The sequence below is a fragment of the Argopecten irradians genome, chromosome 16 (assembly GCF_041381155.1).
Source record: "Argopecten irradians isolate NY chromosome 16, Ai_NY, whole genome shotgun sequence".
Lineage (NCBI taxonomy): Eukaryota > Metazoa > Mollusca > Bivalvia > Pectinida > Pectinidae > Argopecten > Argopecten irradians.
This window is the reverse complement of record NC_091149.1, coordinates 22,200,102-22,216,270: the sequence shown is the minus strand read 5'-3', so window position 1 is coordinate 22,216,270 and position 16,169 is coordinate 22,200,102. Positions and strand designations below refer to the sequence as shown.

Sequence of the window (16,169 nt, the reverse complement as noted above, 5' to 3'; positions counted from 1 at the left end):
CACCTGTACTTCAGATCAAATGTATTTTCTACACATGAGTCATCGCTACATTCATAGAAAGCGCCATTGCGTCCAAGTATACAACTTCGCCTTTGGTGCATGCGCAATCATTACTTCATTCCATATAAGATATAGTGCCACGGATTTTTTTCGGGATGCAATTAATTATTTTTCATATTTTAAACTTAAAGTAAAATTAGAAGCTCAAACCTTTCAATGGTGGTAATGGTGTAAAGTAAGTAACTTTTGTAACTGAAGAAAAATACTAAATCGTCTGCCCCTGTTTTTAATAGTGAAAAAATCACCATTTGTCAGCGGTGGAGCATCTTTAATTGGTAGTTTGATAAAAATGGAGGGCGCTTAACAGGAAATGATAAGCATAGTGAGTGACATAGCTACCTTAACGACTCAAAAAGGTAGGCATTTATTGCTTCTGGAAGTTTGATAGTTTTCAAGTCTTACTTAACCTTTGTGCGCTTTATCAAATGCTTTACCGGACATTGTTACTCACTTTGTACACAATTAAATGCCGACATTACATCTTTTTTTTCTTTGGATATCGTTATCCCTATTGTTTTGTTGTATGTAATGTTCACATTAAGTATTGTTGTTAGAAAAGAAGAAATTTCATTTTTCTTATCTCGAAATGGTGAAAAAATAATTCAACGGGGCATTACTGTAAGCTCTCTTCTCCTGAGTTTATTTCAGTTTTAAAAATACCTTTTGAAGCAAGAAGCAGATCTGGCCATATAAATAGTGACAATTAATTGGTAGGGATAAAATAAGTCTCTGTGAAAACAAATCCATCACTAATTTTCACTGAGGAATTGCAAATAAAATCGATTATGGAAAATGTATAAATTCATCAAAAATTATGTAGAATAGTGTAAACATCTCAATTTTCGTGAGATACAAGGTTTTTAAAAAGAAATTCAAACTGTTGAAACGGTACGATTCTTTTTCGAGACCCTCCGAACACTATCCGCATACTCTACCAATTGCGCGAAGACAACACAACGGGCAATTGGTCATTAAGCAAAACCCCTGCAATGCGTCTTCCCATTGCTTGAAACGATTTTATAAAAGGAACCCTCCGAACACCAGCAAGATGTTCTGTTGATAGAACTTCCTGCTACGTTAGACGGTGTGTCGCATACAACACCAGGTCTTAGCAACCTATCTACGTGGGTCTACCTAGGTGAGATGGTTTTTCGTATACTATAAGTCTAAGACTAGGTCACTGCGACCTATACGTTGAACACTTGTATACGTAGTTATGTACCAAAGCCCTCTGCCCCACTAGTTATTTTCGCGATTTCGCGAGACCAAGCTGCTTGAAATTTTGATCCCCGAAATATTGAAATATTTTAGACATATATACCCTGAAAGCCAGATAGCGAAAATTTATATTTGCTGAAATTTTAATATAGTTTTTTTAATTAGATTGCGAAAGTTTTGACTAGAGTATAACCGGCTATACAATGTGATAATTCCCCATAAGTTAGTACATGTATTCTTCGATTTTGTTTCTTTCTAATTGTTCTGTCACTAACAGTAGCTCAAATTGCAATTGTCTATATGTTAAAAACGACAAAATCATGCACCGACAGTAAAATGTTTTAATCATTAAATATAATAACAAATGTATAAATGTGACACCTGAGAATGAGAACAAAGTAACTCTTGCCCTACTATCACAGTTCCTACCATCACTAGCCTTTACACGAATGTCGACCACAAAGAAATCTTCAGTAAAATGTATTATGCATATTAGCACAGGTATCGTTCATTTTTCTCAGAAATTGCTCCCACTTTTCTGGTCTTGTATGCAATATAATGACCACAAAACACAATATTTCAAACCCTTTTCTTTGATTTTATACACAAATTAATCATCATCTAGTTTGTTCAATGGAATGAATATACAGAAATGAGGACTCCATTTTCTGATTAATACATAAATATTTAATATACACTGTAGATATATATTTAAATTTCCACTAGAACTTTTAATTTTTTAATGGGAGTAATCAAATACAAAGTAGTCCTATTTCACTGGATTTGAAAAGAAATTGCCACCCCCTCCATTATTTCATAACTTTGTAAACAATTTTCATTTTACATATTATCCCTTCCTTGGAAGACACAATTAATCCTTGTACTCACTTCGTTTTATAGAGGATCTTAAAAACATCTCATTAGGGTCGCATATTCTGGTCAACTTTTGGATTGACCAATCAAATTACAACCTAAACATATTGTCGACCAGAAGGAAATACCGTTTATATGTTTTCATCTTGACCAAAGAGTACAACATAACATATATAGTTATGTATACATGCTGGGATGAAATTTTGCTTCCAATTGATGTAGCTAGCTAGGTGAATAAAATGCATTTGATCTAAATTACTGGGAGTATGTATTAAGGTCATTAAAACGTGACCCCTAATGGGATGTTGTCAGATCCTCTATAGTATAAAGGTCGCCAGAACGTGACCCCTTATGGCATGTTGTCAGATCCTCTATAAAACAAAATGATAATATGGATCTTTATTTTGTTTTCTTCCAGATTGTGAAAGACATGGACTACTTTTTACAAAAGTATAGCTCTGACGACAGAACTATTTTTTATCAGCCTCTTCACTCTCTGATATTTCAGATTAATACTACGAATCCCTGGCTTGATGAGACTTTTTGAGTTGTTGGAAGCGTTCGTGGACCTTTTCTAGGCTAATGGTGGAGCCTGATGTACTCGGCGGTTTGCGATAAGTGGCTGCCTCTGACACTGACGAGGGTGCTGGGGACACAGGAAAGGCGGAGGAGCCTGACTTCCGTTGTCTACAAAGGAAACAAATTGGCATATGAGCTTCACACCTTGACTTAAAAAGGTATTTTTCAGAAAACATCAGTTGTCCTTCATTAATCTTTTTTGTACGATATGTGTATTTGGTTCATTGGGCTTAGAATTACATAAATAACACCTGACAAGAAAGAGTACTTCGAATTCCTTGTAACAAAATAGCTTACCTGACGGGTTGGCCTTTACGGGCCTTTTGCACCATTTTGATGACCGATTTGTTACTGGTAACTTCCTCGGCTAGCTGACCAGTTAAGGTCAAAAGGTTAATGTCAATGCCATCAGTGGTCAGTAATTTGTCCAGAGATTTCTTCCTGGCCAGTTTACAGGCAAGGTGAAGCGGTGTCAGACCATTTGAGTTCTGCACATTTATACACGTGACATCAGTCTGGAGCAAGCTTTCCACGATCAAAGGGTTATCTCCCCCTTCCAGACATCGGTGAATTGGCATGGAGCCATCAGAGAAGTTGATTGCACAAACATGGCTCACGATTCCATCTAGAAACAAAATCACATATCTAAGTTTCTGTTGTGCAAATATGTAGATCCTGCAAAAACCGATTCTTTGATTCATGACATTGATTACTGATAGCAGTATATTGCAAATAATGGAGAAGACTTAAGATGTTTGTAGCAGAAATTCATTAAACATTTTACCATTTATGACCGTAAATAAGACCCCACCTATAGCTACTTTCCCGATATATTGGAGTCTGGATTTGATGAGTGGAATAATTATAAATGCTAAAAGAAATGAATCTAGATGAATGTGGCCTAAAAGATCGATCTGATCAGGTTGTTGTCAGCAAATATACACTTACGTGTATTTTGTTCTTTGAAGGGGGTGGGGTTTGAGGTGGGGGGCTTATTTGGGGTCAAATATAAAGAAAATTTTTACCACTTATTACAATCCGTTATTGTTTTTAATTCATCTTTTCTGATATAGTGAGTATGGTACCACTAACTGCACTAACTTGTGTTGTACAATTCAGAATTAGTCACTTACTTATTCAATGAACCAAATACATCATAATGACACTTAAATATTTATAGTTTCATTATTATGAAGTAAAATTAGTATTTAGGTATTGCTATGAATATGCTCTAAGCATCAAAGCAGTTGTTTGATATGTAGGTAAGAAGCCTACCATGATATATAGACAGTCCTTTTGGCTTTTCTACATCACTAAGAAGGCTCTCAACTCGACTTGGAGGCCGGACACTTTCTCCACTCATCTGACTCCTGTAATGTGTCAAATATAGATTAATGAAAAATAAGTATATCATGGAAGTTATCCACTAAGGGACAACCATATCTACTACGAGCCATGATAATCAAGAGGCATCTATACAAGCCAAGACAGGCTTCCTTTTGATGCATCTTTCAGCCAAATGTTCAGCCAAATGGATGATAGCCAATGTTGCATACTACATCCAAACTTTCAAACAATACAGAGGAAAAAATGATCACAAAAACAATAATTCCCACTACATATATATTATCAATTTTTCATCCTTTTTCTCCAATGAGCCATTAGTTGACCCAAGCCTAACAGAAACCTGTGCTCCCAACACTTTCTTATGATACTGAAGACCCATCTTACCAGTGTCGTGTTTCACCACTATCCGACTCGGAATACCCATCTTACCAGTGTCGTGTTTCACCACTAATAAAGTCTATCCGACTCAGAATACCCATCTTACCAGTGTCGTGTTTCACCACTATCCGACTCGGAATACCCATCTTACCAGTGTCGTGTTTCACCACTATCCGACTCGGAATACCCATCTTACCAGTGTCGTGTTTCACCACTATCCGACTCGGAATACCAATCTTACCAGTGTCGTGTTTCACCACTATCCGACTTGGAATACCCATCTTACCAGTGTCGTGTGTTTCACCACTATCCGACTCAGAATACCCATCTTACCAGTGTCGTGTTTCACCACTATCCGACTCAGAATACCCATCTTACCAGTGTCGTGTTTCACCACTATCCGACTCGGAATACCCATCTTACAAGTGTTGTGTTTCACCACTATCCGACTCGGAATACCAATCTTACCAGTGTCGTGTTTCACCACTATCCGACTCGGAATTCCTTCTCTGTGTCATCATGCTTGTCTTTTCAAAAGAGTCTCCAGAATCTAAAGGAAAGACGTGATGTATGTAATTAATGAAGCCAGAAATCAGTAGAGCCTATCAAAAGGAGGACTGAACAGCCTCATACTCTAAGTGCGAATGTTTAGTAAGTCCCAAGTATTATGGTATATCTACACAATATTCCACTTACAAGAAACCCCATCTACCGTTTTGACAAGCCATCATATCTGTGCCTATATTTGGTAATAGACAGCTCCTCTTGGTTTTAAAGCTAGGGTTGTGTCTACTAATATGCCACCTCCCTTAATCCTAATGCATAAACTGTAGGTTTTACCGTATTTCTAATGTTGAAGTGAAACACGTAGGTTTGACTGTATGTCTTACTCATTTCTATTAGATTTCACAGTCTGGGGTTTACCTTCTAGTTTTGTAGTACCACTGGTGATCGTGACAGCATCAAGGACTCCTGAATCAGCGTCTGATTCCGACCTAGAAAATGATAATTATATCTGTCAAATTTCTTCTAACATAGAGCATGAAGTATCTTCATCTAGTATAAATACTGATTCTGTATCCTTTTGGCTTTTTCTGGCCCATCAAAACTTACAAAACAGCTGGTCCATCAAAACTTACAAAACAGCTGGTCCATCAAAACTTACAAAACAGCTAACTCATCAAAACTTACAAAACAGCTGGTCCATCAAATCTTACAAAATAGCTGACTCATCAAAACTTACAAATAGCTGACTCATCAAAACTTACAAAACGACAGACTCATCAAAATTTACAAAATAGCTGACTTTAATTAGCATCTTTATTGATAATCATGGAAAATATATAACTATGACCCCATAATGTGTACCTCATCAATATCAACATAACCCTACCCAGCATCTGACTCAATGTTGTCCTGTCAGTGAAGTCATCATGGTCTCATAAGTTCATGTTTAGCTTAGTTAAACTTTTGAAGCAAATGATTATTACAGAGGTATAGCCATCAGAATATTATTGTAGTGGGTGTAGCTGTTTGCCGTATTTAGAAATGAATCTGAATTCTAATATACAAACATTATCGTGCATTTAGTAATTAATATAACCTACCCAGTATCTGACTCTGTGCTATCCTGTGTGTACACAGCCGACGTTAACAGGAAGCTAACAACCTCCGCGTGACCCATCCTACATGCCACCATTAACGGTGTATCACTGTTCCTGTCCCTAAGGTGGTGGTCAAATGGAGGCTTGATAATGAAAATCAACAAAGAAAAGATTTAAAGTTCATCAAATGTAATTACAAGTTGTCTCCAATTACCACTCATGAGAAGTAGAAAACGAAATAGTCTTTATCACCAAGTAGTCTTTACACACAGGTAAAACATGAGGCACTGAGAAAACGGTCCTAATAAACAGGTATTCTTAATACAGAAGTGGTCGTTAAAGCAGGTTTGACTATCTACAATTTTATCACAATTGTAAGACACATGATTATGACGTCATATATAGATTGGAAGTCATAATATCTTTATGATGTTGCATGATTGTTTCAGTAGACAGAAACGTCACATCCAAGGCAGTTTTCTACTATTTTATATAAAGACGAAATTTAAAGTTTTGCTTACCCGGTTTATATATCTATTAATAAAAGTTATGTGATAAATAAAATCTAAAGGCTCATGGCATATCAAATTATTGAACTCGTTTGATAAATTTCATATCATCACTCATATAAGATCCTCTACATCACTAATGACAAAATCTGCTTAGAAAACACCACTAAGTACAAAGACCACTTGCTTAATAAGACCACATGGGGTTATAAATGACCAATTTAAACACATTTCAATCTGTGTAATACGTTTATAATAAACATGGTTACAACAAATCCATTGTTATAACATGATTCTCCTCCAAGGATCCAATAAGATGTCTGTAATAAGTATATAACTTCGCTACGTTTACAACAAAGGAATTTTGTTGGTCTTCAGTGGTTCGTTATAAACGTGTTTTACTCTAGTATGTATATAATTATGTAGTGATTTTACAGATTTTGCAAAACTACATATTGTATATAGGGGCAGATAACTCTACAATCTAGAAATCTGGAATATACTCTACCTTCCATATCTTACGTAGCTCCTGCAGTCTCTTTTTGGATTTGTTCCGAATAAGTTTCATCACTTCAATAGTGTGTTGGTTTCGATGCGATTCGATGAGATTAAACACTCCGCCGTAAGCATATTCCGGGAGTGTAAACAGGACACCTTGATTGTTGAGGATAAACGTTGTTGCTCCTCGGGACAACAACAGCTTTACAATATGCATGTAGCCTGTGACAGAAATTATATCATAATGTGTAATTATATTATAATATGTAATTATATTATAGTATGTAATTATATTATCAACCATATATAATTCATTGTTAATACTGTAATCATACTTATTTTAGAGGTTTCAATTATTTTTTCATTTTCGATTTGTGCTTTTTGCACTGTCTTTAAGGTGTTAGTTCAGCACTAAATTTTGTAAAAGGGTATTTCTGATATTGAATTAAATAAATTGTGCTATATTCCCTAATGAATAATAATTTACATTTTATTACATTTGTGGTAAAAATTATAATTAAAAGTCATATAAGCAAACTATTGACATTGTAAGATACCTTTCTCTGCTGCCAGCTGTAGTGCAGTCTTGCCTTCCGCATTCATCACATTGATGTCCATTTTTTTACGAGAGTGACCACATCGATCAAGTTTCTGGTCACCACATGTGGAGGTGAATTTGAGGAGATACTGGACAATGTCCAGTTTGCCCATCATAGCCGCGATGTGTAGGGCAGTAGAACCAGTGGACACGTGGCGCTTTCTGACGTCCGCACCTCTCTGTCACAAAATGTACATCAGTAAGTGTCACATGGTTTGGTATAATGGTCAAATCACATTACTTTTATAAAGCTCTAGGTCACAAGATCACAACTGGCCTTATCATTTAACTACAGAAATTCAAAGTACAGATATAACACCTGAATTCACTATTAATTATAATTTCGCCTGGCAAAAATGGCTATTTTCATTTCAACAAATTTTATCGACAAAGATGTTACAAGTCAAATGGATTAAATAAATGGCTATGTATATATGTTATTATTTTAACATTTTACAAGTTACATAATTATATGCAACTTCTGTGGGATATTACTATGGTTGTGAAATTTTTTTTTGATTTATCCCCCACCCCACCCCCTAAAAAAAACAGAAATGAAGGAATGACCGTTACATAATATTCCCTTATTTTAGTCAAATTGTAAAATTTTAAATCACTACTAGCTCTAAAATTTTATTTTCTCGTTTTTGTCTAAATCACAAAAATTTTGACCTATGAAAATTAGCGGGTGGTAAACAGTATTTGTTAAAAGATGTGAGTTTTAGCAGCACAATAAGAATGGAACATGTACACCTTACCTCACATAAAAGTTTGACGACATCTAAATGGCCATTCTCTGCAGCAAGGTATAATGGATAGCTACCGACACACCAGACTATAGACAAATTAACAGTGAAAGAATAAAGTCTGAAGTTTGATAATGTGTACTTTCAAGACAAACTGGATGCACACCAAAGGATGGCATGGATATTGTTAAAGAGAAGAACATAAACATTCACTCTATATCGTAAAAATAAAACAGTTTCTCTCTTTTTAGTGCCTTTTGGAATATTGCCTTCGCTAACTGTTCAACCAATTATCTTTCTGGTTTTAAGATTCCAGAGTTGTTAATTTCACGTGGGATTTGGAAAACTATACGTATACTAAATTAATTTACTAGACTGGTCCTGTTGAATAGATCAGAATAACTCACCCTTGAAAGAGATCCCAGACGGATCTTGGCGCACCACAATGATTGATTCATATGAAAGATCCTTTCTCTGAAAACTTTTATCTGAACACCACTCACCTGTGAATTTATGTTGTCCCCATCTTCAAGGAGGCGATAAAGTTCCTCAGCTCTTCCACTCATCGCACATGACATGCAATGCATTTTGACACAGATCCAAATTTTCTGAGATAAAGCCGTCATCAATTGTCAAAATCCAAGATTTTGTCGGCCATTTGTTATGATTGTTGATAAACAATTACTAAAATAAAACACAATGTCTAGTTACACTGATGTTTGTTATGATTGTTGATAAATTACTAATTAAACACAATAACAATCAAAATAAGTTACTGATGTTTGTTATATTGTTGATAAATTACTAATTAAGTTTCACAATGTTAAGTTACTGATGTTTGTTATATGATAATTTTACTAAGTGTTAAGTTACTGTTGTTTGTTTTAAATTAAATTACTAATTGAATACAATGTCAAGTTACTGATGTTTGTTATGATTGTTGATCAAATTACTAATTAAACACAATGTTAAGTTACTGATGTTTGTTATATTTGTTGAATAAATTACTAATTAAATACAATGTTAAGCAAATTACTGATTGTTTGTTATGATTGTTGATAAAACTTACTAATTAAACACACATGTTAAGTTAACTGATGTTTGTTATATGATTGTTGATAAATTACTAATTGAATACAATGTCAAGTTACTGATGTTTGTTATGATTGTTGATAAATTACTAATTAAACACAATGTTAAGTTACTGATGTTATGTTATAATTGTTGATAATTACTAATTAAACACAATGTTAAGTTACTGATGTTTGTTATGATTGTTGATAAATTACTAATAAAACACAATGTTAAGTTACTGATGTTTGTTATAATTGTGATATTGTTGATAAATTACTAATTAAATACAATGTTAAGTTACTGAATGTTATGTTATATTGTTGATAAATTACTAATTAAATACAATGTTAGTTACTGATGTTTGTTATAAATGTTGATAAAATTACTAATAAAACACAATGTTAAGTGATCTGATGTTTGTTATAATTGTTGATAAATTACTAATAAAACACAATGTTAAGTTACTGATGTTGTTATGATTGTTGATAAATTACTCTAATAAAACACAATGTTAAGTTACTGATGTTTGTTATGTTGTTGATAAATTAACTAATTAAATACAATGTTTAGTTACTGATGTTTGTTATTAATTAGTTGATAAATTACTAATTAAATACAATTTATAAGTTTACTGATTGTTTGTTATGATTGTGATAATATTACTAATTAAACACAATGTTAATGTACTGATGTTTGTTATGATTGTTGATAAATTACTAATAAAACACAATGTTAAGTTACTGATGTTTGTTATGATTGTTGATAAATTACTAATTAAACACAATGTTAAGTTACTGATGTTTGTTATGATTGTTGATAAATTACTAATTAAACACAATGTTAAGTTACTGATGTTTGTTATGATTGTTGATAAATTTACTAATTAAATTACAATGTTAAGTTACTGATGTTTGTTATTGATTGTTGATAAATTTACTAATAAAACACAATGTAAAGTTACTGATGTTTGTTATGATTGTTGATAAATTACTAATTAAACACAATGTTTAAGTACTGATGTTTGTTATGATTGTTGATAAATACTAATTAAAACACAATGTTAAGTTACTGATGTTTGTTATGATTGTTGATAAATTACTAATAAAACACAATGTTAAGTTACTGATGTTTGTTATAATTGTTGATAAATTACTAATTAAACACAATCTTAAGTACTGATGTTTGTTATAATTGTTGAAAAATTAAGATTAAACACAAAGTTAAGTTTACTGATGTTTGTTATAATTGTTGATAATTACTAATTAAACACAATGTTAAGTTCACTGATGTTTGTTATAATTGTTGATAAAATTACTAATTAAATACAATGTTAAGTTACTGATGTTTGTTATGATTGTTGATAAATTACTAATTAAACACAATGTTAAGTTACTGATGTTTGTTATGATTGTTGATAAATTACTAATTAAACACAATGTTAAGTTACTGATGTTTGTTATGATTGTTGATAAATTACTAATTAAACACAATGTTAAGTTACTGATGTTTGTTATGATTGTTGATAGATTACTAATTAAACACAATGTTAAGTTACTGATGTTTGTTATGATGATTGTTGATAAATTGTTATGAATTGTTGATAAATTACTAATTAAATACAATGTTAAGTTACTGATGTTTGTTATGATTGTTGATAAATTACTAATTAAACACAATGTTAAGTTAGTGATGTTTGTTATGATTGTTGATAAATTACTAATTAAATACAATGTTAAGTTACTGATGTTTGTTATATGATTGTTGATAAATTACTAATTAAAACACAATGTTAAGTTACTGATGTTTGTTATGATTTGTTGATAAATTACTAATAAAACACAATGTTAAGTTACTGATGTTTGTTATGATTGTTGATAAATTACTAATTAAACACAATGTTAAGTTACTGATGTTTGTTATGATTGTTGATAAATTACTAATAAAACACAATGTTAAGTTACTGATGTTTTGTTATGATTGTTGATAAATTACTAATTAAACACAATGTTAAGTTACTGATGTTTGTTATGATTGTTGATAAATTACTAATTAAATTGTTAAGTTACTGATGTTTGTTTATAATTGTTGATAAATTACTAATAAAACACAATGTCAAGTTACTGATGTTTTTTATAATTGTTGATAAATTACTAATAAAACACAATGTTAAGTTACTAATGTTTGTTATAATTGTTGATAAATTACTAATTAAAACACAATGTTAAGTTACTGATGTTTGTTATGATTGTTGATAAATTACTAATTAAACACAATGTTAAGTTACTGATGTTTGTTATGATTGTTGATAATTACTAATTAAACACAATGTTAAGTTACTGATGTTTGTTATGATTGTTGATAAATATACTAATTAAATGACAATGTTACAGTTACTGATGTTTGTTATGATTGTTGATAAATTACTAATTAAATACAATGTTAAGTTACTGATGTTTGTTATGATTGTTGATAATTACTAATTAAATACAATGTTAAGTTACTGATGTTTGTTATGATTGTTGATAAATTACTAATTAAAACACAATGTTAAGTTACTGATGTTTGTTATGATTGTTGATAAATTACTAATAAAATACAATGTTAAGTTACTGTGTTTGTAATATACTGATGTTTGTTATAATTGTTGATAAATACTAATTAAACACAATGTTAAGTTACTGATGTTTGTTATGATTGTTGATAAATTACTAATTAAAACACAATGTTAAGTTACTGATGTTTGTTATGATTGTTGATAAATTACTAAATTAAAACACAATGTTAAGTTACTGATGTTTGTTATGATTGTTGATTAAATTACTAATTAAACACAATGTTAAGTTACTGATGTTTGTTTATGATTGTTGATAAATTACTAATTAAATACAATGTTAAGTTACTGATGTTTGTTATAATTGTTGATAAATTACTAATTAAAACACAATGTTAAGTTACTGATGTTTGTTATGATTGTTGATAAATTACTAATTAAACACAATGTTAAGTTACTGATGTTTGTTATGATTGTTGATAAATTACTATTGATACGAATGACTAATTAAACACATGTTAAGTTACTGATGTTTGTTATAATTGTTGATAAATTACTAATTAAACACAATGTTAAGTTACTGATGTTTGTTATGAATTGTTGATAAATAATTAAATTAAACACAATGTTAAGTTACTGATGTTTGTTATGATTGTTGATAAATACTAATTAAATACAATGTTAAGTTACTGATGTTTTGTTATAATTGTTGATAAATTACTAATTAAAATACAATGTTAAGTTACTGATGTTTGTTATGATTGTTGATAAGTTACTAATTAAACACAATGTTAAGTTACTGATGTTTGTTATGATTGTTGATAAATTACTAATTAAAATACAATTTAAGTTACTGATGTTTGTTATGATTGTTGATAAATTACTAATAAACACAATGTTAAGTTACTGATGTTTGTTATGATTGTTGATAAATTACTAATTAAATACAATGTTAAGTTACTGATGTTTGTTATGAATTGTTGATAATTTACTAATTAAACACAATGTTAAGTTACTGATGTTTGTTATGATTGTTGATAAATTACTAATAATTAAACACAATGTTAAGTTACTGATGTTTGTTTGTTGTTGATAAATTACTAATTAAATACAATGTTAAGTTACTGATGTTTGTTATAATTGTTGATAGATTACTAATTAGATATTACTAATTAAACACAATGTTAAGTTACTGATGTTTGTTAATTGTTGATAATTACTAATTAAATACAATGTTAAGTTGTTATGATTGTTGATAAATACTAATTATACATTGATTTAATGATTACTAATTAAAATTACACAATGTTAAGTTACTGATGTTTGTTATGATTGTTGATAAATTACTAAATTAAACTACAATGTCAAGTTACTGATGTTTGTTATAATTGTTGATAGATTACTAATTAAATACAATGTTAAGTTACTGATGTTTGTTATGATTGTTGATAAGTTACTAATTAAACACAATGTCAAGTTACTGATGTTTGTTATGATTGTTGATAAATTACTAATAAAACACAATGTTAAGTTACTAATGTTTGTTATAATTGTTGATAAATTACTAATAAAACACAATGTTAAGTTACTAATGTTTGTAATAATTGTTGATAAATTACTAATAAAACACAATGTTAAGTTACTGATGTTTGTTATGTTTGTTGATAAAATACTAATTAAATACAATGTTAAGTTACTGTTGTTTGTTATGATTGTTGATAGATTACTAATTAAACACAATGTCAAGTTACTGATGTTTTTTTTATAATTGTTGATAGATTACTAATTAAACACAATGTCAAGTTACTGATGTTTGTTATAATTGTTGATAGATTACTAATTAAATACAATGTTAAGTTACTGATGTTTTGTTATGATTGTTGATAAGTTACTAATTAAACACAATGTCAAGTTACTGATGTTTGTTATGATTGTTGATAAATTACTAATTAAACACAATGTTAAGTTAGTGATGTTTGTTATGATTGTTGATAAATTACTAATTAAACAATGTTAAGTTACTGATGTTTGTTATGATTGTTGATAAATTACTGATTAAACACAATGTCAAGTTACTGATGTTTGTTATGATTGTTGATAAATTACTAATTAAACACAATGTCAAGTTACTGATGTTTGTTAGGATTGTTGATAAATTACTAATTAAACACAATGTTAAGTTAGTGATGTTTGTTATGATTGTTGATAAATTACTAATTAAACACAATGTCAAGTTACTGATGTTTGTTATGATTGTTGACTGGTTACTAATTAAACTGATTAAATACAAGTTAAGTTCAAATACTTTGATATTTGTTATGTGTTCATATAATACTGATATATAACTGATACAAAAATTACAGATGGTTAAATATAGACATACTGCTCATTAGAATAAAGGTGAACCTTTTACATTTTATAACACTCTTCAACCACAAACTATTCCAGAATCAATCACATTAACACAAACTGCTTATTTCATATTAATCCTAAGGTGTATATTATCTTAACAACAAGGCTTGTCATATTCAACCCAATAAGTGCCCAGGGCACTTGAAAATTTGAACAAGAGGCCCAGAGGGCCTGTATCGCTCACCTGGTTTTTTGTTAGTAATTATCACAATACTCTGACAATTAGAAAAATAAGCAAAATTGACTCCCAAAGTTTAATTTTGAATCACAACTATACAATGATGCTATTGATACCATACAAATATGCTATCCAATACATAGGTTCAGAGACAAAGTAATTTATATGAAAATAGTAGCCTAGTTGACCTTTTTGACCTCGCATCTATTGCCGTTTAAGGCCCCCGGGGTCAGCCCTATCATTTGTACAATTTCAAATCCCAACCCTATTAGGATGCTACCATTTGCATTATAAGTGCTCTTCCTTTCTTAGTTGCAGAGAAGAAGTCGTTTATATGGAAATAGCCAAATTGACCCCTTTTGACCCCGCCCCTCAGGCCCCCGGGGGGTCAGCCCTATCATTTGCAAAATTTTGAATCCCCAGCCTACAAGGATGCTACCATTGCATTATGGGTGTTATCCCATGCTTGGTTTCAGAGAAGAAGTCGTTTATATGGAAATAGCCAAATTGACCCCTTTTGGCCCCGCCCCTCAGGCCCCGGGGGGTCAGCCCTATCATTTGCAAAATTTTGAATCCCCAGCCTACAAGGATGCTACCAGTGCATTATGGGTGCTATACCATGCTTGGTTTCAGAGAAGAAGTCGTTTATATGGAAATAGCCAAATTGACCCCTTTTGGCCCCGCCCCTCAGGCCCCCGGGGGGTCAGCCCTATCATTTGCAAAATTTTGAATCCCCAGCCTACAAGGATGCTACCATTGCATTATGGGTGCTATACCATGCTTAGTTTCAGAGAAGAAGTCGTTTATACGGAAATAGCCAAATTGGCCCCTTTTGACCCCGCCCCTAAGGCCCCCGGGGGGTCAGCCCCATTATTTGTACAATTTGGAATCCCCACCCTATAAGGATGCTACCATTGCATTATGGGTGCTATACCATGCTTAGTTTCAGAGAAGAAGTCGTTTATATGGAAATAGCCAAATTGACCCCATTTGACCCCGCCCCCCAGGCCCCCGGTGGGTCAGCCCCATCGTTTGTACAATTTTGAATCCCCACCCTATAAGGATGCTACCATTGCATTATGGGTGCTATCCCATGCTTGGTTTCAGAGAAGAAGTCGTTTATATGGAAATAGCCAAATTGACCCCTTTTGGCCCCGCCCCTCAGGCCCCCGGGGGGTCAGCCCCATCATTTGTACAATTTTCAGTTAGTAGCCCATAAGGATGCTACCAGTCAAATTTTGTTGAAATCCGAACAGCAGTTATGGAGAAAGAAGTCGATTGTTGACGGACGACGGACGCGGGACGCTGCGGTATCCCATAAGCTCACCTCGGTCCTTTGGACCAGGTGAGCTAAACAAGAGGCCCAGAGGGCCTGTATCGCTCACCTGATTTGTAATGCTAAGTAATGTTCTGAATACAGGTTCATTGTTTCTTTTCTGAAGGAATTTTAATATTAACCTCTAAATTCCCTATTAGGCCCCACCCCTCCTGCCCCCAGGGGGTCAGAGCCAAAATTTATACAAGTTCTGTTCCCCTTTCCCCAA

General features: G+C 32.0%; 1 protein-coding gene across 1 annotated transcript in view; it reads right to left on the bottom strand.

Moving 5' to 3' along the window:
• Window positions 1-1,605: 1,605 nt before the first annotated feature.
• Window positions 1,606-16,169, bottom strand: part of LOC138310101 (uncharacterized) — a 38,490-nt gene continuing 23,926 nt past the window's right edge. The window contains 9 exon segments of the mRNA XM_069251235.1: window positions 1,606-2,838; window positions 3,028-3,355; window positions 4,006-4,100; window positions 4,924-5,005; window positions 5,380-5,450; window positions 6,063-6,202; window positions 7,077-7,288; window positions 7,624-7,843; window positions 8,423-8,531. Coding sequence (XP_069107336.1) covers window positions 2,667-2,838; window positions 3,028-3,355; window positions 4,006-4,100; window positions 4,924-5,005; window positions 5,380-5,450; window positions 6,063-6,202; window positions 7,077-7,288; window positions 7,624-7,843; window positions 8,423-8,531 — 1,429 coding nt within the window. The 3' untranslated portion in view covers window positions 1,606-2,666.